We start from the raw sequence: 19,987 nt of genomic DNA, 5'->3' as shown, positions 1-19,987 counted from the left end.
AACCCATTATGTGTTTGGAATATATCCCCCCATCTGTTGACAAAGTAAAATTATAAAAAAATGGACTGAAATAAAATGTTTTTAATAACCAGTTTTCTTTCCCCTAGCAATAAAATAAACACAATTTAACAAATAAAATGTACAACAGTTTACATAAGACAATTTTTACAGTTTCATGGGAGGTTTTGAAATTTTCTCTGTGGATTTTCTCAGGTATTTCAGGCAGGTGTTTGTGCTATCTGTAAGGCTCACTTGCTATAATGAATTTCATTTTGTGGGAACCTACTTAACTCACCCTGCTTAGTTAAATTATTTAGCAAATTAATTCTACTTTTTCTCTAACTCTTTGCTGCATCTGTGCTCCATAGCTGAGGAACAGAAATTGCAATACTGTAAGAGCTGTATGATTCATTGGCCAATTGAGTTTAAAGAGCAGTTACAAAACACAGAAAATACATGGTATTTTCAGACTTCTCATAAGGGCATGATGCTGTATTTTCATTTTTGTCCTTTGATAAGGATCCTGTCCTTAGATCAGAGACCTGTTGGAACATGCTGAGGATTCTCTCCTCTTCTCTCTTCCTCTGCCCAGATCATAGGTCTGGCTGCAAACCACTGCTGTGGCCACTGAACTCTCCAATGTGTTAAAACCTTCACTTAGTTTTGAATTATCAGACATTGCACAAGCTAAGGACACATCTCTGGGTCTAAGCATGGTCCTCAAACATCCAGGAATTTTTCTGACTATTACTGGTATGCAGGAGCCACTTCTTCACCTGATCTCCAGACCTTATTCTCACTTGCTCATCTTCTACAGAGGGCTGCGGAACTCTTTAAATACCTACAACAGGATTTTGGTGAATTTAGCACTTATTCTGCAGCCCTCATCTTGTGATTTGAATTTGCTGTATCCCATGTAAGGGATTCTTTGTTTCAGACACCTTCAGTTCTAATCAGGATACAGTAAAATGCAAGTTCACTTATTAATTTACAACATGCAAACAGGAATCACAGTTTGGGACCACAGGAGACAGAAAATCATGCTGAAACATTGCCAAGATCCAACCAGAAAACCCCATCTCCCTCTAGTTACCAGACTTGAAGTAGATACTTGATGTCTTACTTTGTACACAGCCAGTGGCTGGGAAAACCCATTCTGAGCAGGAAATGCCAGGTTTTTTAGCTCCTCCCACTCCTGAGTTCCTTTGTATTTCTCCTCTCTTTCACTTTCCCCCTTTCTACACATTATGTGCTTCAACACAGTTCTGGATATGGCTCTATCACAGCTCTGAGAGATGATGGTTGGACAGTGTGACTAAGCTTTAATATATCCAAAGAACTCATCTAACCAAGAATGAAGACAGTGGGGCACAAAAAAGAGAGAGAAGGTATCTCTTTCTACTTCCTGATTCACTTTACCTGACAGGTAGGAGAAGAAGCCATACCTGCAGGGCAGGGAAAGTCCAAATTTGTCAGGATCAAATGGAAAGGAGTGACTGGATGATCAACACTGGTTATAATGCATTAACTTCTATAGATATGAGGTATTTCCTTCTGAGCCAGTCCCCCCAGGCTGTATTTGCTACAGGTGGAGAGAAATAAGTATGTATTACCACAGAAAGATTTCTCTCATTAGACTTCTTCAACACGTAAGTCAGGTATCTGAACAGTTAAATGGCTCTCTCTCCACAAGTGCCTGCTTACAAATTTCCATTTGCAATAACAGTAGCCTCTGGTGGCCTGTACAGATTTGGATATTTGGTTTTGGATAACTGAAGCATTGGGTGAAAAATATCCTGGATTTAGTGGGTGCCTTTCCATGCAGAGCAGGCCTCAGCTTACGGACTTGAAACCCACCTGTGTGTTGGTAAGCAGCTCAAAGACATGAACTCGCCTCAGAGAGAATCAGTTCATCTGGGGACACACTAGGCAGGAATCAGCAAGCTTTGAGTCTCAGTTTTCAGGAGGTGTTTTTACAAGATGGTGCACTTCAAATGCTAATGGTTGTATGATTTAATTCAGGGGGTCACACAAGACTTTTATTAGAAATTCAGACTCCAGCCTAGTTGTCTTCTCTGCTGGAAGACACAGAGAAAACTATGGTAAATTAAGTGTCAAGTGTGATATACAGATAAATGTTGCCATGAAGTGTGTTCCTCTGGAATTTAACCAGGCTTATAAACCAGTGTAGCACTGTAAACTAGATTTAGTAGTGGTAAAGTCAATTCAAAATGTCTCTCTTTTGTATCTAAATACCTGTCAGTCTTCTTTTGCATAAGATCTGTGTGATAATTTTTTGAAACATATGAAACAAGTTTAAACTTTCAAGAAACGTTTTCTTACAACTATCTTGTAAGTCAGTGTAATTTTCTACCATAAATAGCACTGAGCTTAAGTGTCTTGTGTAATAAGTGTCTTGAGTCCCTTTAGCCTTCACATTCTCAGTTACACATTGATTTTTAGTGTAGTGGATAGATAAGGAAAAGTGAACTTGTTTGTGAAATCAAGGAATGCATCTGGTCTTTCCTTAATTCAGATATGGTCTTTCTGAGAAGCATTTAGTCTAACATTACGAAGTGTCACTTTCTACTTATCAGCTGGAACCGGCATGAAGGTGGCCTCTCCAGATCCACTTCACAGTTACAGTGACTGGTTTCTGAAAATAGAGAGTTCAGTCAGGTGATTCACTCAGGCTGTTATGACAGCTGAATTCTTATTTTCTTCCCTGATTTCACAGCAGTCTCCCTAGATAAGGCTTTGAAGGACAGAGCTAATAGGGTGCTTGTCAGTGACATGGCTTCACTTGTTAGGAAACTGGGGGCACTTGTGTTACTCAGATGTTGGTGGTGCTGCTCCCTATTTCTTTCATCTGGATATTCCTACTTCAGGGAACAGAATGTCGAACAGCAGTGGTTTGTATGATTTCTTCAGGCCAACTTGATGCCTTTCCTTTGAGAAAAGGGTGATACGGTGCTTTTATCAAAGCCTTGGAAAGTCATGCCAAAGGATGAGTTGTCCATTCTTATCCCATGAGAAAACAGGATTGTTGAAGCACCTTGCTATGTGCTTGCAGTTCTCCATGTTTGTTTTCTGTCTCTTATGACCCGGTTGCTGCTCAGCTCATGCACTGTTGGCACATCTAGCATTACCAGGAGAAGTCTTTTGAAAACCAGAAATATATAAACTGTCAACCTGCTGCCTGACAATCTTAGTTTGCTGACTTAAGAGTTTGCTCCTCTTAATTGTCCATCACCCTGAAAATAATTTTAAAGAATCCTAGAATAAAGCTTCATGAACATTTTGCAGTATTTGGTAACCCCTGCACTTCTATGATAAAAACAGTAAGATTGCACAGGGTTTTTCTAGGCAATTGCCAATCATTAAGGTAGATTTACTAATCTTACAATTTTTGAGTGAACTGGGCTACAAAGTGGCCTACATTTGTGCCATGTAAGCCACCTGTTTAATAAAATTTTTTTTATGGAAGCACATCTTTGCAGCTGTGGGTGTAAAACTAAAAAAATACAGACCATCATCTGAAGTATTTTCAATAGTACATGTGGCTTGCTGAATCTAGAAAACTTACTCAAATAGAAAAATAATTTTGCAGGTTTTATTTTTGCTTCTGAAGTTTGGGTTACCTATTAGGTACAATTAGATATAGCCTCTCTAGTAACAGCTATTTTGAACAATAATGGCCTTAGGATGAAGCATAGCTTGTTTCTGTGTTGCTGAATTATATAATAAATATATTATAAAAATAAGATTGCACAAATGTGCAAATACAAAGAAAGGTAGAATTTCAAATGAGCTTGAGGTTGAAAGTTGTTTCACCAAAAATGTGTTTTTGAGTTAAATTGGCTGCTGTCATTGGTTGAATACTGTCAGAGAATACAGAACAGTGAGGATCCTGTGTATGATACACTTTGGACATTTAGATGTAGTTTATGCATACCAACTTAGACCTAAGTGATTGAAGAATCCTCTTCAAAGCACACAAATGGTTAAGTGGTAGTGTCTGTACATAAAGAGAAGGTATTTGTATAAAATCCCCCTTAAGTACCAGAGTCTTCTCAGAAATTACTTTACATGTAAAAATTACTTTTTCTTTTATAATGTTTTTCCATTCTGAGATCTACTTTATCACAGTAAATAATACTTACTACACTTATTATCAGACTATGTTGAACTCATTATTTAGAATTGTATGAGATGCATTTCAAAACCCAAGTTTTTCATAAAATCTCCTCTGTCCAAATGTCAAAAGGCATTGAGATCAATATTAGACTGAAAAATTTAGGGTAAAGTATTCTAAAGTTCACTGAGAAGAGAGTGTTAGACAAGAGTGACCACAGTGCCTCCTAAACCAGTCTTGCAAATGAGTTACTCTAGACTGCAAAGGGATTGTATGCATTTGCTAATTATTGTCTGTTGCCAGCTGTGTGTCATTCTGGACAAGCCCAGAACACATGCAAAAGCTCTGCAGTCAGTATACATCGTCACTGGCACTTAGAATACTCATTAACCTGGAAGATATATTCTGTTTTTTGGAATAAAAATTCTTCTCTCTAAAATGTTGCAGTATATTCATCTGTTGTGACATTTATACGATTGCCTTTTACATCTTCATGGTTTTCTCCCCAGTAATATATTTTCCAGTCAATCACTATGTGCCTTCCTGTGAGTGTTATTAAAGAGCTAGGCTAGCTACCTGCCGGTAAATCCATGAAAGCTATTTTGTATCATTTACTGCAATGCACGGTTGAAATGCCAGCCTGCACCAAACACCTTAGTCTAACAAGGTCCAGCTGCAAATGAAGGTTTAGGTGGACTGTAGGTGTTGTCCTTTTCCTGCCCCTGTCAACTCCAGGAAGTGTCCAGTGCACAAGGAACACACTTTTTAATATGAAATGTCCCCATCATGTGCTCAAAATTGCTGTTCTCTTCCTGCCTTGAGTGGGAACATGGCTCCCTCAGAGGAAGGGTTTGAAGCTCAAGCTCTTCTTTCCCTACCTTCTCATGCTATTGGCTTGACATGTATGGGGTTAATAACCAGATAAAACTGAAGGAGCAGAGAGGGTGTCAGTGGTAATGTGATTTAACTCAGGACCCTCTCGCCTCACCCCCTGTGCACGGGGGCCATTGGTGCCACACCTAGGCAGGCAGCAGCTGGTGCCCCTCACACATCAGCAGCAGAATTGTGTGATGGCTTCGGACAGCCCAGCCCAGCCAGGATTACACCTCTGTGGCTTCCAGCCTCTCCTGGGCAGCACAGGTGCAGCCGTGCACCTCGCCTGGCCTGAGGCACTGCTGCTCCTGGGGATGGGCAATGTGCTTCCACCAAAACTTGGGGTGTGGAGGCCAAGACACCAGGGGGAATCCTCCTCATTTTGAGCTAGTAACTGAGCATGTTTGGGATGCAAACATGAAACCTGGAAACTGACCATGTTTGGGATGCAAACTTGTCCTTGTAACATATTTGTCATTGTAGTCAGGAATTCCAGCCCATCTGATATAAAAAACATTTTCATTAATAAGTCAAGCTAACTTGTATCCATTGACCAATTATCCACACCAGGGAAAGATGTAAGTGCTTTAACTTCAGGATGAACTGAGCGCGTTCTGCCCACTGGTTGATGGCATTTTGGTCCTCTGAAATAAGCTGAGGACTCTTTGTAGAAAGCCCTCTATCTTGGGATGTTACACAAAGCAAATAAATTACCTGAGGAATTTTAAAGGTGGAACTATATTATTCTAGAAGTTCCCAGTGAAAATACTGTATGTGTCACCTATCCCTCCGTGCAAAATATAAATTAAATAATAGGGACTATTTAACTTCTGTGTGCTTGAGGTTAAATTTTCAGCTAATGTAAAATGTCTCAAGGCAGTGTATTCTGTAATTTCCCTCAGAGAGTTTAAAGGGTATGCATGGAATATCTTTTGAGTTATTGATTTTTGCCTTTAAAAAAAAAGATTAAAACTACAAAATCCTGGCCAATATATTAAAAGGGAAAATTAATCAAATTATGACAGTCCTCATTGCGACATTATCCTATAGAAAATAGTGGTTCACAAGTAATTTATGGATAAGTTAAAATAATGAGATTATTTACTATGACAATAATTTGTGAAAGATAGACTTGTTAGTTTTGATGAGTTTTCAAAAGTGTAAAATGAATAGCAATGATTTCATGAAAGACATCCAACTAATATTGAGTACTCTTTTGATGAAGAGTTAAGGGTCATTTCCATCTCAGTATCTCGAAAAGTAGTTGTTTCCAGTGTCCAAAATGTGGTTGTTCACTGGACTATAAACCAAGTCAGCTGTTTGACAGATTTACATCTATGTAGATCCTTATTTAAACTAATTATATGGCCACAGCTTATAAACTTTATAAGAAAGCAAACACCAGACTTGTTTTTCTTATCAGCTTCAGATACTGAAACTTAACTGTAGATGTTGCAAAATTAATCAGTAGCCTAGGGAGTCTATAAACTGTACTGCATTGCATAGGCGTATAAATGTCCAGTACTATTTTGCTGCTTTAAATACCAGCTTTTGTCCATGCATTTTTAGAGTTTGGAAGTAAAACACACACACCCCCACACGCCCAACACACTCACACACCCCGAAGCCTAAATAAAACCAGTTTGCAGTAAAGTCCTTGAAAATTGTAAGCATAAATTCCAGCTTTAAGGATCCAAATGAAATATTCATATGTACTAAACATCTTGTATCAGGAGGTGGTTTTCTTGATGTTGTCATAAGTCAGCCCTTCGCTCCTTGTGTCTGCTTCAAATACTTTTATCCCTGGGAGCACGAGGCTTGCTTCATCCTGCTTGCTTGTCAGCAGGGCTGATGCACTGCATTACAAAAAGCATTCTCCACAACTCCTGCTCACAGGCAGCACTTTTAGCTCTACACACACAACCTGCAAGGTTCTCTATCAACAAAATCATTATTTATCCAAAGCTTTCCTAGTAAATTGAGCCTAACTAGTCTTTCCTTGGGGTAAATAAGCAGAAGCCTCTCTTTTATTATTGCTTATGTAGAGAAAGCAGAATTCTCCTCAACAGTGGTAGGATCTGGATGAAGAGTACACCTCGCAGCTCTTGCATAACTTCTCCTGGATTGCAATGACTTGTAGTCCAGTGCTTAACCGAGGATGAACTGGCAGAAAGGCAGCCAATAACTGTGCCTTATCTACATCGTGGGCATATTTTAGTTGCACAGTTGTATCCTTAAGGCTGCACCTCCCTTAGCTGAGAGACTCGTTGCATTTAACTGGTTTGGCCAAAGCTGCTTCGTGTTCCACAAGCAGCTCTCAGAGACTCCCTGGGATCAGTAGCTCACATTTCTAGAGAGAAAAAAGGCAAGATTTACTGTGTGACAGAAATGGGCAGCTGAAGCATTGGAAAAGACTTGAGACATTTACTGGAGATCTGTGTATATTGTCTGTTTACTATATACAGAGGCCCTGAAATAGATGGGTGTATGCTGATGTAATTAGCACAAATCAACAAATAAAACAAAGGAATTGAAATATCTTGGAACAATTATTATTATTATTATTAGCAGTAGTAACATTAAACTAGTATTATTATTGTCTTTTTTATGAGTCTGACTTGTTTGGGTACCCCTACCTATGAATGCAATACAGTGAGAGTAAATTTTTATTCTTGTAACCCATAGCAAATTTCTCATGTAAAGGTTTGCATGGGCACAAAAGCTTCCAATTTGTGACTAGATTATATTTAACACCATGCTGAGAGACTTAATGAAAACAACAGTATTAATTAAAAAAATAGCAATATCCATTTTTTGTTTAATTGCAATGGTGCATTTTAAAACAATTTGTTGAATAAAATACAAAATTAGGGTTGACACTTGTATAATGATAGAATAGAGGTTGTGACATATCAATAAACTGTCTCACAGGACACTATTAACATACCAATCCTCTCCTCTCCCATATCTCCTACAGCTTCAAAACAATCAAGTGAGGTCATTATACTTTCAAAAGCTGATTGATATAAAGAGATATCTACTAAAATGAATACTGTATTCTAATAAGGTTCTCAAATATTGGCTTTTGTTCATTTTGATGATTATTTGAAGAACAATACTTCTAAATTTAAAGGAAATTACTAGGGCAACTAATTGAAATGTTGGTTGTTATTCTGCTATTGAGAATTAGAAAACTTCTGGGAGTTTTTACTTCTGGGAGGAAAATATTTCATATACCATTGCTACCTTAAATTAGACATCCAACATATAGATATAAATGTCCCCACTTACTTGCTGTAATCTTTGTAGGGTACTCAGCAGTTCCAAAAAATAACTTATCCCCCCTGTTCTGTTATGCTGAGCAAGCAGTTAGATCTCTAACTTTCAATGCTCAAAATAAGATTAAATTTATTCCATGTTATCAGTTACTGAGAGATATCCAAAATTTCTCTCATCAGATCTTTGCTCTCTGTGAGATCTGTTACATACAATTATTTCCTGCTCACAAGGATCCTTAGTATCCCTTAAAGGCTTAGATTTTTTGTTCTTCTTTTTTACTTCTGCTGACCAAAGTAACTTTAGTGGCTTCTCTCATGACAATCAAGAGACTTGCAGAGGTCACTCTGTAACCTGTGAGGTTTTTTCCCGAGACCCCAGGAAAAACAACCACCCAGAATTGCATACCTTTGGCATGTAATTAGCACATAAGTAAGGATTTCTGAAAAATAATTGTTCATAACAATAATGGGATGCTTTCAAAAAAGTTGCATTGGAATGAAAAACAATCACTGAATTCTTTGCATATTTTATTTTTCTTTTTGATTTCCAACTCACACACATCTGGCATATTTTACATCTTTGCAATAAAACATGGTTACAATAGCTTAAGGAATTTATATATCCAAAATATTTCACCATGATCTCAAGATGAAATGAACTTGTCTTCCAGATGTTCAATAGTCTCCCAATTCTAAGCTACAAACTCAAGATATTGCTTACAGACAGGTGATGAATAACTTAATCATTACGTTGATCCCCATGATTTCCGGACCTTATAAATACAAACAACAATGAAGAAGGAAATTCAGGGCTAAACTTACTAATACAAGGTGGATAACAAATAAGTAATCACATCAATAAATAATGATATGTTCCTGGTGCAAAGTGCCAATACAAAGAATCCATTATCTTTTTAAATAAATGACTGCAAGTGAGTGTAAATTCTGAGAAAATTACATTCCTGTTACATGCCTCATAGCCCTACCGACACAATATGTACATCTATGACAATACAGTCACCAAATATACAAAGAAGAAACATGAATTAAAGTGTATATACCCCTGGGTGTGTAATTTGATCAATACAATGTGCAGAAAATTATTCTGATAGTTATCATTACAGTATTGTAAAAGATGAAGTGCCTTAGTCTGAGTGGCTTCAGGTAAGATTTTCAGAAGAACTGAAAAGAACAACCTCAGTCACCTCTGAAATGAAGCTAATGCTGTCAAATCAACCAAGCTCCTCAGATTAAGAATAAGGGGGAAAAAAAATCAGTGGGGGCTCTCTTGCCCATGATTTATATGCCAAATGTTAATAATCCAGAAGTATAGCACTTTGTCTGTATTGGGAATTATTAAGCATTACAAAGCATTAAATTGAACTTCTCTCTTTGCTCCCTTTTTGTCTAGTCTTTAAATTTAAAAGGGAGGAAATTAATTTCTATTGTATAAAGTATAAATATGGCAAATGATGGCTTTTTATCCAAATGCTTTGTGAGCAGAAGTCCACTTAAGAGGGGTAAACTTTAGATTCAAAAAGTGAAAAATGTGTTGGTGAAAATGTCAGAATTACTGTTTGCTCCCAAATTCAACCCTTTAACACAAGCTGTACCCTTAGGCAGATCTCCAGTCTGATTTGTGTGAATGCACCTGTTCCTTCAAGACATCAGGTTTAAAGTACATGCAAGTTGTAACTCCACAATAAAATTAAGAAACAGTTTTGTTCTTTATACAAGGTTTTACTTTTACAAAAGTATCCCTTTAAAGTTAAGATGTGCATCTGATGTACAAAGTATCAAACATATTTTTTTTAATCTCAGCTTGAAAAGAGGCTGGAGATGGGATGCATGTTAGGTTCAAAGCCTAAACTTGAAATAACTGGACACAAGGTTCCCCAGAATTTTCAAAAGTCTCTTGTGGCGCATCCTACTACCTTTTCTCAATAAACAAAGATATATGAAATAATTACCAAAACATTTCCTAATTCATATAATTTACATGATACAAGCTTGCTTTTCAGCAGCTGGTGTTCAGTTGTGAAAAAACACACAAAGTAAAATGGTTGCTGACTACAATGTACAGCTATTGCTGGGTGTAATGGAATGTACAACGGAGGTCAATGCAGACGTGGTTTTCCACCAGAGACTACGCCTTTCTTTGCAGCACTTGTGCTCTCAGCTTTACCTGGGCTTTCAGTTCTTCACTGCACTTCAGTATCTGTTCTGATGTTCATAATGCCACCGGTTAAAATCTATATTAAAAGCTACGATGCTGCCAGAAGCCATGCCAGTAATCAGAGTTCTGAAAAAGATATCAAAGATGCTGATGTTAATTCTCTTTTGCCTCATCAAGCTATGGCTCTTCATAGACAGAAAAAAGCTAAAAGAACAAGGCACTTTTTGCAACACTGTCTGAAGTTCTTAAGCTTGGCTGAAAATCAGAAATGTGCTATTTTGGAATTGGTTTTAAGGCATTTAATAGGTACTACTGCACTCTGATCCAATCTGACTATTAATTTGTTTTTAAGTTAATGCAGTCTTAGTCATATTTTTCTAGCTGTCTGGCTTACTATTCTCAATGAAATAAGACCTCACCTTAATGTTAAGTGCTTGCATGATGAGATTCAAATATCAGGGTAAGTGTTGAATCAGATAAATGAACGGGAAAACAACTGAATAATTGTTTCTTACACATCTTGTTAATGACTCCATACCATATACTCAAAGTTCATGGAAATGTATTCTTTCTGTAATTTTAGTATTTACATACAAATATGAATGACAAAGTCACCTCTGATCATGAGACAGATCCATAGCTCTTATGCCAGCATCACAGCCAGGGTAAATATAGAGCTGCTTGAAGTCACAGGCCTGCCACACTTCCACTACACCATTGTCTCCTCCTGTCACCAGGTTCTGCCCATCACTGCTCAGGAGGATGGCCTTCAGAAGAAAACAAAAAATCCCAAGCATACAGTCAGCTTTTATAGAAATCTATCAATATTTTAAACACTGAATTGACTTAAAAGCATTCCTAATGTTCTGCCCACTTTAAATTTGAAGCAAAATGCTTCCTCTCCTCATTCTCCCTAGTCCAAAAATAAACCAACATATTTTGTATCATCAAATTTTAAAAGCAATTGTGTGGCACTAAACATGATAGATAACAAAATAGCTCCTTGACCGAATCTGCCAATACTTGAGTTCAGCACATTTCTACATACCAGAATTTGTTCTACAATACTCAGTGCTATCACTACAATCTAAACAGAGCAGCGATCTGCATTCCTAATGCTGCTTCAAGTGCTTGTGACAGAGCAGAGCCCTGAAGGCATGAATTCATGTCTTGGCTAATAAATGAAGAATGAGGACTTTTCTGAGCATTTTGTTTCAAAGACATATTTCCCACGGAAATTTAATTCCAAATAAAAATTCTGGGAATATTGTGGGCTCATAAACTATTTGTTCTTATTTATTCTAGAAAAGCTTAAGTGCATTTTGATATTTGGATATGGTGATGAAAGGATATGTGTTTGAATGGCTTAACCAGCAGGCAGCAATTTTATATATCTGATTTCCTCTAAACCATACAGCAAATAAATTCAATTTATTTTAATAAAGAAAGGCAACACACAACAAATGTTTGTTTGCATTCAGATTTACCCTGGTTGAATCATTGATCTCCATCTGAGCTAAGAGTTTGCCATTAATGCTGAAATTGCTGAATCGTCCTCGTTCATAGTAGATGATGCAGTGACCTTCACTAGACACTGAAATTAAGCGAGGGTACAGGCAGTTTTCTGTTCCTTCCAGGGCTCTCAGCAAGTCTCCAGTAATTGTGTGTACTAGGCAAGGACCTTCTGTATATGAAAACATAATACATCATAAATTTGCTGTTTATACAAACTATATGGTCTGTGCAGAAAAATGATGCATAATACACTTTTATATCACATTAGTGCTGCATAGATATAAGAAGCTGCAATGTTAACTTAAAGAATTTAACACATACAACAGAAAAGGAAATGCAAGAGTTAGCATGTTAAGAAAATAAATACAATATGTCCAGAAGTATATTATTTACATAGAGTGGTAGGATTTTTCCTTGATCTGTCTTCTAAAAAACTCTTTCCTCTTCCCAAGCATTCAGAAGCTTCACTCTTAGTGATTTTCTCCAAGAACTCTCTTTAGCCTGCCCATTCACATTAAACAGATGTGGCCCTATCAGTGACTTGTGGGAGCTACTCCCATAGGGCATGTAATCATATTACTGCATATTTCTCCTATAGACAATGGCAGTTCCTGTAGATCCTCTCTCCCAATAAACATTTGTTATGCATAGATTTCAGTCCTGATTTGTTTCAGCAATGGGAGTCATGTGAAAGCCAACAGAGTCACAATGATACTTGGACTATAAGAGATTTTAGATCATACTGTAAATCCATTTGCTCCAGAGAAATTTTAATATGAGATTTTGATGTCTTTTTATTACACTCATGAAAGAAACAAAGACTTATGAAATCTACAATGCACATTTTAAGATGCAAAACTAAGCTTATTTACATTTCAAGAACAATGAGAAAAGTTTGTTTTGAAAGTGAGATATGTATTCCTCCTAAGAAAAAGGGTCACTTCTCTGATAAATGTAATGAGTCACAGGAAATTCTAAATGTTTTCTTTTATGAATCACAGGATAATCCTGGACTGCACAGTAATCTCTTCCTTATACAACTGGTTCATGACCCTGAAAGTAAATTCATATTGGCAGACTCAGTCATCTCATGTTAAGTCCTTCTAACTTCTTTGAAATTCACAGAGCAGCTGGGTTTGCCCAGGTAGAATGAATCAGCACATGTATCTGTGAACCCTCTGATGCTGGCTTTTATCTGTGTTTGCATAACGTCTTATGCAGAGGAATACCACGTTTGGCTGCATCCATGGGATTTCACTGCAATGGAAATAATTTATTTCTCAAATAGTTGAGTTTCAGCTTTGGAAATACTGAAGTGCCAGATTTTACAAAAAGTGATGCCTTCACCTTTAGAAAAATTACCTTGTTAAATTTTACAAAAGAAAATATCTTCATAGCTGAATGGTCATGGCCACAAAAAGGCACATCTGATTTAGGATGCCACTGTAAGGACATACAGATTGTTTTTTGGGTTTGTTGGGTAAGAAGGTGGAAGCATCAACCTGATTCACAAGATTTTCCACAGAGGAGTCCTAAATGTGCTGTTTTCCCGCTTCAGTAGGTTCTCAAGTGCTACATGGGTCATCACAGTGCCACAGCCAGTCCCACAGGAGCAGCTGCCCACCAGGAAGCACAGGCTGAGCTCAGACTGGATGGCAGGGAAATGCAATAGTGCCATGAGATGCAATCTAAGAAGCTGAAAAGGGACTGAAACTAACAGATCAGAAGAAAAAGCTTTTAAAAAGGCATATCTTGGAAAACTGAAATTAAAAAAATATTTTATCTCTGCGCTTTTATACGTTCTAAAGTTTCAAAAGGAAGAACAAGGGAAGACTAAGAGACAGACTGGGCCTCCATTTCTCTTGATCAATTATAAACATATTCTGAATATGATTTTGAAATCTTCAGTTCTCTGTAAAAATGTAAAAGTTACCAAAGCAGCAAATAGATAATGGATCAGTAGATAACTGAGTACAGATTTGATCTCTACTAAGAAGAGGCATTTTGCAAAAAGATAGTTGGAAAGAGTGAACTATTATGGCAGCCAGAGTGTATGAAGCTGCCTTAAAGGGTGAGAAACAGCAGTGCATCAAGAAAAAAGATTTAGCTCCAGCATCACTGTACATTCTTTTCACAAATGTCTTGACTTTGCCTATGACTGTTATGTAGTGTGCCATTACAAGAGTTAATGATCCATTAGGGTTTCCTGTTAAAAATGGCTTTACTCAAAAGTTTCACACTCAGCTTTAAAAATAAATGTTGAGCTCCAAGACAGTATAAAAAAGCAATAATCCAGGAGCTCAGCTGTGAGCAAAACCTGGCAGAGCATCACATTCTTCTTACCCTCAGAAGCAGCAAACTCAAAAATGAGTACAAAGATATCCATGGGGATGACTAAAAGAGGCATCACTATAGAAAGAGATAACAAGTCACTGGATGTGGATGTAACAGTAGAGTGGAAATGAGATAGGAAGACAAATGATGAAAAAAGAAAAAATGAGGGTGATACAAAGAAAGAAAATAAGAATGGAAATGAGTTGATGAAACACAAAAGAAACTAAGAGAAAAGAGGGAGAGGAGGGAGAGCCAAATAGGACAGGAAAAGAGAAAAAGATATGCAGTTTGACAAGTTAAGAAGCTGAATGAGAGAGGGCAGTGGGGGAAGAAAAGTGGACATGGAATTAAGGAGAAGTAGAAGAAAATGGCAGAAGCAGTGAAATGGAATAAATTAAGGAGAAACAGTAAGGAAGGATGAAGCAAACATTCATTGAGGCTGGTGCTTTATTTGCACTGATTACCAGTCATACAGGATATTGCTGCAGGAAAAGTATTTAAAACACTTATGTTAGCAATTGTTGGGTGCTCTGGATTCCGTAGACAGATAACAAGGAGAACCTGCAACTGCTCATTATTTAGAAAACATCACAAAAATCCCTACTGGACAGAATGCTGCACCCAGTTCCAAAGCAAACTGATCCTGCTTCCCTGGAGAGTGAGGCCAGTCCTACAAATTATCTCTCAAATAAGATCAAGGTGGAGAATTTGAGCTGGCCCTCCCTGAAATACATGTCTCTATCAACAGGTTTCTTCAAAATCACCAGATGTCATTAGAATTATTGTATACATTTTTATAAAATACACTTCCAGATCTGGGCAGAATAGCTGCATAAACTGATGGTTGGAAGGAACGATCCATTTAATTTGTGTCTAAACTTGTGAGTGCAGATAGTAAATAACAATATTGAGAGAAAAGTGCTACAGATTCTCCTAGAATTACAACATGTATTAGGAATAATTAAAGTGTATGTGTATTGAGGGAAGTCTGAGAAATACCACTAAGAGTCTAAAAATGTTAAGACTTAAATCATAAAAGTGTTTCTGACCTTTAGCACCACTGATGACAAGCCCCAGCTCTGCACAGACCGACACACAGACAACTTCATGGTCATGACCAGTTAGAACAGCGCGAGGAGCTGGATAATCACCTGTTACAAAAAAAATAGAAAGTGAGAAAAAAAAAGAAAAAGAAAACAAGGGAAGGCCAAATCAGACATGTTTTATCAACAAAACAACTTTGCTGTAATTTTCTTGAAATCATTAAGCATGAGAAAGTGCATTGTGATTAAATATCTCTTACTTAGGATACCGAGAAAAATATATTCAGATATCATAGAGTTTCAAAACTGCAACTTACCAATGCATTAATAAATTAATTAAAAGAACACAAAGTGTGCTGCTATTGAAAGCAGCTGTAATGTAAAGGCCTGCTACTGAACATATATGTCTCCAGACTTAAGCTATGAACCTAAAGAACACAGGATGCTCCTCTAATAATCATCCTAATTTGTTTCATGAAACTGGGGGTAGGAAAAGGAGAGAAGAACAACACTGTACTAAAAACAAACTACTGCTGCATAGGTAATATTTATTCAGACACACATGGAATGGTCACAAATTAAAATATGCCTAAAGATGATCATTGTTACACATAATTATATATTTATTTATTTATAGATATTATAAATATATATTCAGGACTGAAATATATTTTATTTTGGTTTCAAACAAGTGGGCATTTATAGAGTATTTACATGACAAACAGCAACATTTCTATTCTTTCTAATAAGAACAGATGCTGACAACCTAATTGGTTAGTATTTGATATTGCTCTGTCAGGCTAGGAAAGTAAATTGGCAAAAAAGAATTAGCAACTTGCTAGATAACACAGAGTTCACATCATTATATTTGCATTGTATGCAAATGAAATACAGGAAATTGGGATATTCAAAAGGACCAGAGCTCTGCAAGTGTAGTGCACATACTAAAAGAAATTACCTAGGGAAGTACAGATAAATTACTGTAACATTAATTCTGTATAAAGTAACAAAATGGTTAATCCACACTTTTCTCACAAGAATTGGAAGCAAAAATCTCATTAATACCAGTGTTGGACTGGAAGTCTTATCTGGTTTTGCTGGGATGAGTGGTACAGTTGGTAAAGATAACTATATTAAGACAGGCTCCATTCACTTTTTTCACCATAGTTTTCATAGTAGTACAATGTTTTGATTTAAACCAGTTTTATATGCAACTGACTATGGGCAGCATGGATGGCACAGAAGGTAGGTCAATAAGAAATCATAATTTTTTTTTTTTTCGTAGAGAGGTATGTACTATGAGCTACGTATAAGGATTTTGGAAACCAGGGTTTGGAAAATCAGTTTGGAAATCAGCTTTCAGCTAGGAAAAAATTCAGTTTTGGACCCAATAGTACAGAGTGTGCCAATCTAACAGGTTATTCCAATGTACAGACACATTAAAAAATTCTTAATCTCTACTGCAAACAGCTACCTCAATAAGTCCTAGTTTCCCAAAATTTAATCTATATTGCAAGAAAATAATCTTTTTAGTCTGGAAACTGAAGATGTGAACTGAAAACTGAGATTTACTGCTAGGGAAGGATGATTGTCAGAAATAACAGAAAGATTATTTGTGTAACTCATCAAAAACATTTTGATTTTTATAATTTCCCCATCAACATTGCTTTGAGCACTCCATCTCCTTTCAAGGGCTTCTTTTCTCCAAGTGCATAATGTAAAAACAAACCAAAAAAAAGGTGGGCAATTAATTAAGTTCAAAATTCTCCACTTTTTTTTTCCTTCTGTATGTCCTCCTGGAAAAAAGAGGATTATGCTCAATTGCCATCTTGGCTCCAGCTATGATTATAGAGGTGTCATCAGACTGCATGAAATTGGATGACTGAAATTATTAAATGGCTAAAATTTTTGAAGGAAAAGAAATAATGCAATTTTCAAAAGGATATTTTCCTCAGTGTTTCCTAGGAAAGTTCTATAATATCAAGTAACTGTAAAAATCCAGAATACACCAAAAAAGCATATTTCATTGACTTCTTGATTTATAAAGGAAAATGCTTATAAGACACAACTTCCTTGAAACATATATCTATGAGTCTTATTTTGTCCTGTTTTTCAGTAAATACAAATTAATAATGGAATAATAATATTAGGAGTAACTGTCCAGCAGTAATTGAAAATGGGATTTTTTTTCCCTTCAGGCTCAAAGAAAGAATTATTCACTGATACTTTCTACAGAAAAAGCTGTGGCATGAACCCCGGTAATATTACATTTTATTGCAAAGGAAAGAAGCTGTGGACTCCGGGAATCATTCAAAATCTAGCAAAATATTCTGTCACTGTCACATCACCACTGATCGATGCAGCCAGAGGTCAAAGGCTGCTGCTCTAAGGGAATTGCAGGTGAAAATAACCTACCTAAGAACTGAGATACCATCACTGTAAACTCCCTGTGATTTCCCCAAAGGTGCACCTTTGAACTGAATTACTAGAGGGCAGAAGGAAAAAAAATAAAAGGGCTGTATTTCCAAACAAGTAAGTTTTTCTAGAAAGTCTAAAATAATATTTTAGACACACATATTTCCTTCTTGCTGAAAAATACAATGCTTAATATTACTGTAAGGTTCTTTGGGAACAGATGGTGCTCCTGCATAACAAATTAAAAAGGAAGAGGGAAAGAAAGACAAGACTGTTACTAATTCTCTCATATTGTCTTTTTCCAGGAATTGTTACAAATTTCTATGGGGACATATCTAGGAGGCTTCTGTATAAAGAAACATGAGAGCACATGGCAAATTTTAACTTCCATTTCATCTCCCACTTTGACAAAAGCAAGTACAAGGCTATACCTGAATTACTAGCTGAAACAGAATTTACTTTGCTATTTGCTTTACTGCCAGGACTTTTCAGGAGTTGTCATCAGAAAACAAAATTTTAGAAAATACAGTGGCTTTCACGGAAGTAAAAATGTATGAGCCTTCTCAAAATTTTCTGTCAGAAAAAAACATCTTAGAATTTAATTAAAAGATAATGCTACAACCAATAAATATGAATATGTCAAAACAGAAAACAATCAATAACAATGCCACAACATGAGGGAGCAATGAGTGTAAAAGAAAGACTGCTGACAGGAAAATATTAGTATATTCAAAATATTCCCAGCTCTGGAAAGCAGAGCTGGTTTATTTGCTGAGGAGTATTGTATATAGCTACAAACAGTTCACCCAGGTGAGAGGGCTTTCAGGTACCTTGCACTAATCCAGAAGGTAAAATACAGTGGAGCACAGGAGATTATGGATTTGTAGCATCTCTTATCTCTTTCACTAAATTGCTTTGGGATCTTGGGCAAGTTGCAGAACCACCCTGCACTGTATAATTCCCATGGAGCATGCTGTGTAGCACGGACACTGACATGTGTTGATAAAATACTAGAGATAACTGCATTATCTCAGTTAGATTATTGGCTCTTTCCCCTTCACATAGCAGCCTTAGAAGGGAGATGCCTTTGGCAACCAGAGCAGAGATGGTACCAGTAAAAAATCATAAACCAATTTTCAAAGAGCTTCTGCTCTGGCAGTGCTAAGATACTCAAAATTTTGTTATCTCAAAAATTAATACTAAACTCTATAAACTTACAAGTACCATAATAACTCCTTAAACAGACAAAGCAGATGGCTCATGTGTCCATGTGCCAGTGCAGGGCCTTCAGCCAGCCACCCAGTCCTCTTGGTGCAGAGCCCACTGGTGACTATTTTTAAACTGCTGCCATTTCAAGGCTAAGCTAGCGCATATTAAAATGTGATAGTGAAAGGGATATGATAAAATAATAAAAGGGATACGATAAAATAATAAAAGGGATCAAAACAACAAGTGAAAGTTCTGAGCTCAGAATAACTACTTTTTCAAGACACAAACCTGCAGAACTCTTAATGTTTGGAACTTCAAATTGTTTCAAAATTATGTTATGTAAAAGGAACACATAAAGATATACTTCATGACAGACACAGAAAAATGTATATTGACTTGACAAAGATATTTTATGGTAAAGTTTGCCCTCCCTTTCAGATATATACTGAACACACTCACTAGGATGGGATGAATTCTTAACACCTGTGCTGATTATGTTATAAGGCTAAACAAACCCATCTTATGGCTGATAGAGCATTTTTCAATGGTCAGCACGGTTGCTGTTAGAAAAAGTGGGGTTAACTCCCACACCTCTTGTGGCCATCCTCTTGGAAGCTACAATAGGTAATGAGAAATGTCAAGTCCCAAGATCAATGAAATTTCAGGCTCTAGGGAAAAAACAGGAATAGCATTGATCCTTTTAAAGAACACCAGTCAGAGGGTGAAAGTAATATATTGCATGGAGAGGCTCAAGAGGATAAGCGGCCAGGTCCAACATACTTACCTGACAAAAAAATTCAATCAGCCTTTAGCACAAGCTGCCTACCCTTCCTTTCTTTCATGCCGGAGTCTGATTCCAATTAAAGTGTGCAAATTAATTTTTATCACTTCCAAATTACTTTCTGAATTTGTGTCTGTTTCAGATGAAAGCATCTGTCCCTCACTTTTCTGCAATGCTATCATCCACTTTGGTATAGCTGTTCAAAGACTCCGAGATAGTTCTCATTTT

At 36.8% G+C, this 19,987-nt stretch overlaps 1 protein-coding gene across 11 annotated transcripts in view; it reads right to left on the bottom strand.

The window, feature by feature from the left end:
* Window positions 1-8,797: 8,797 nt before the first annotated feature.
* NBEA (neurobeachin) overlaps window positions 8,798-19,987 on the bottom strand; it is a 454,524-nt gene continuing 443,334 nt past the window's right edge. For all 11 annotated transcript variants that reach the window (XM_063149159.1, XM_063149160.1, XM_063149163.1 and 8 more), the window contains 4 exons: window positions 15,361-15,462; window positions 11,950-12,146; window positions 11,078-11,229; window positions 8,798-10,588 (listed from right to left, as the gene is read on the bottom strand). In XM_063149159.1, the coding sequence (XP_063005229.1) occupies window positions 10,498-10,588; window positions 11,078-11,229; window positions 11,950-12,146; window positions 15,361-15,462 (542 nt within the window). In that variant the 3' untranslated portion in view covers window positions 8,798-10,497. The remainder of the gene's footprint in view (window positions 10,589-11,077; window positions 11,230-11,949; window positions 12,147-15,360; window positions 15,463-19,987) is intronic.

This window comes from Melospiza melodia, chromosome 2 (genome assembly GCF_035770615.1).
Source record: "Melospiza melodia melodia isolate bMelMel2 chromosome 2, bMelMel2.pri, whole genome shotgun sequence".
In the NCBI taxonomy this organism is placed as follows: domain Eukaryota; kingdom Metazoa; phylum Chordata; class Aves; order Passeriformes; family Passerellidae; genus Melospiza; species Melospiza melodia.
Note: the sequence above shows the minus strand (reverse complement) of the source record. Positions and strands in the feature narration are given on the sequence as shown.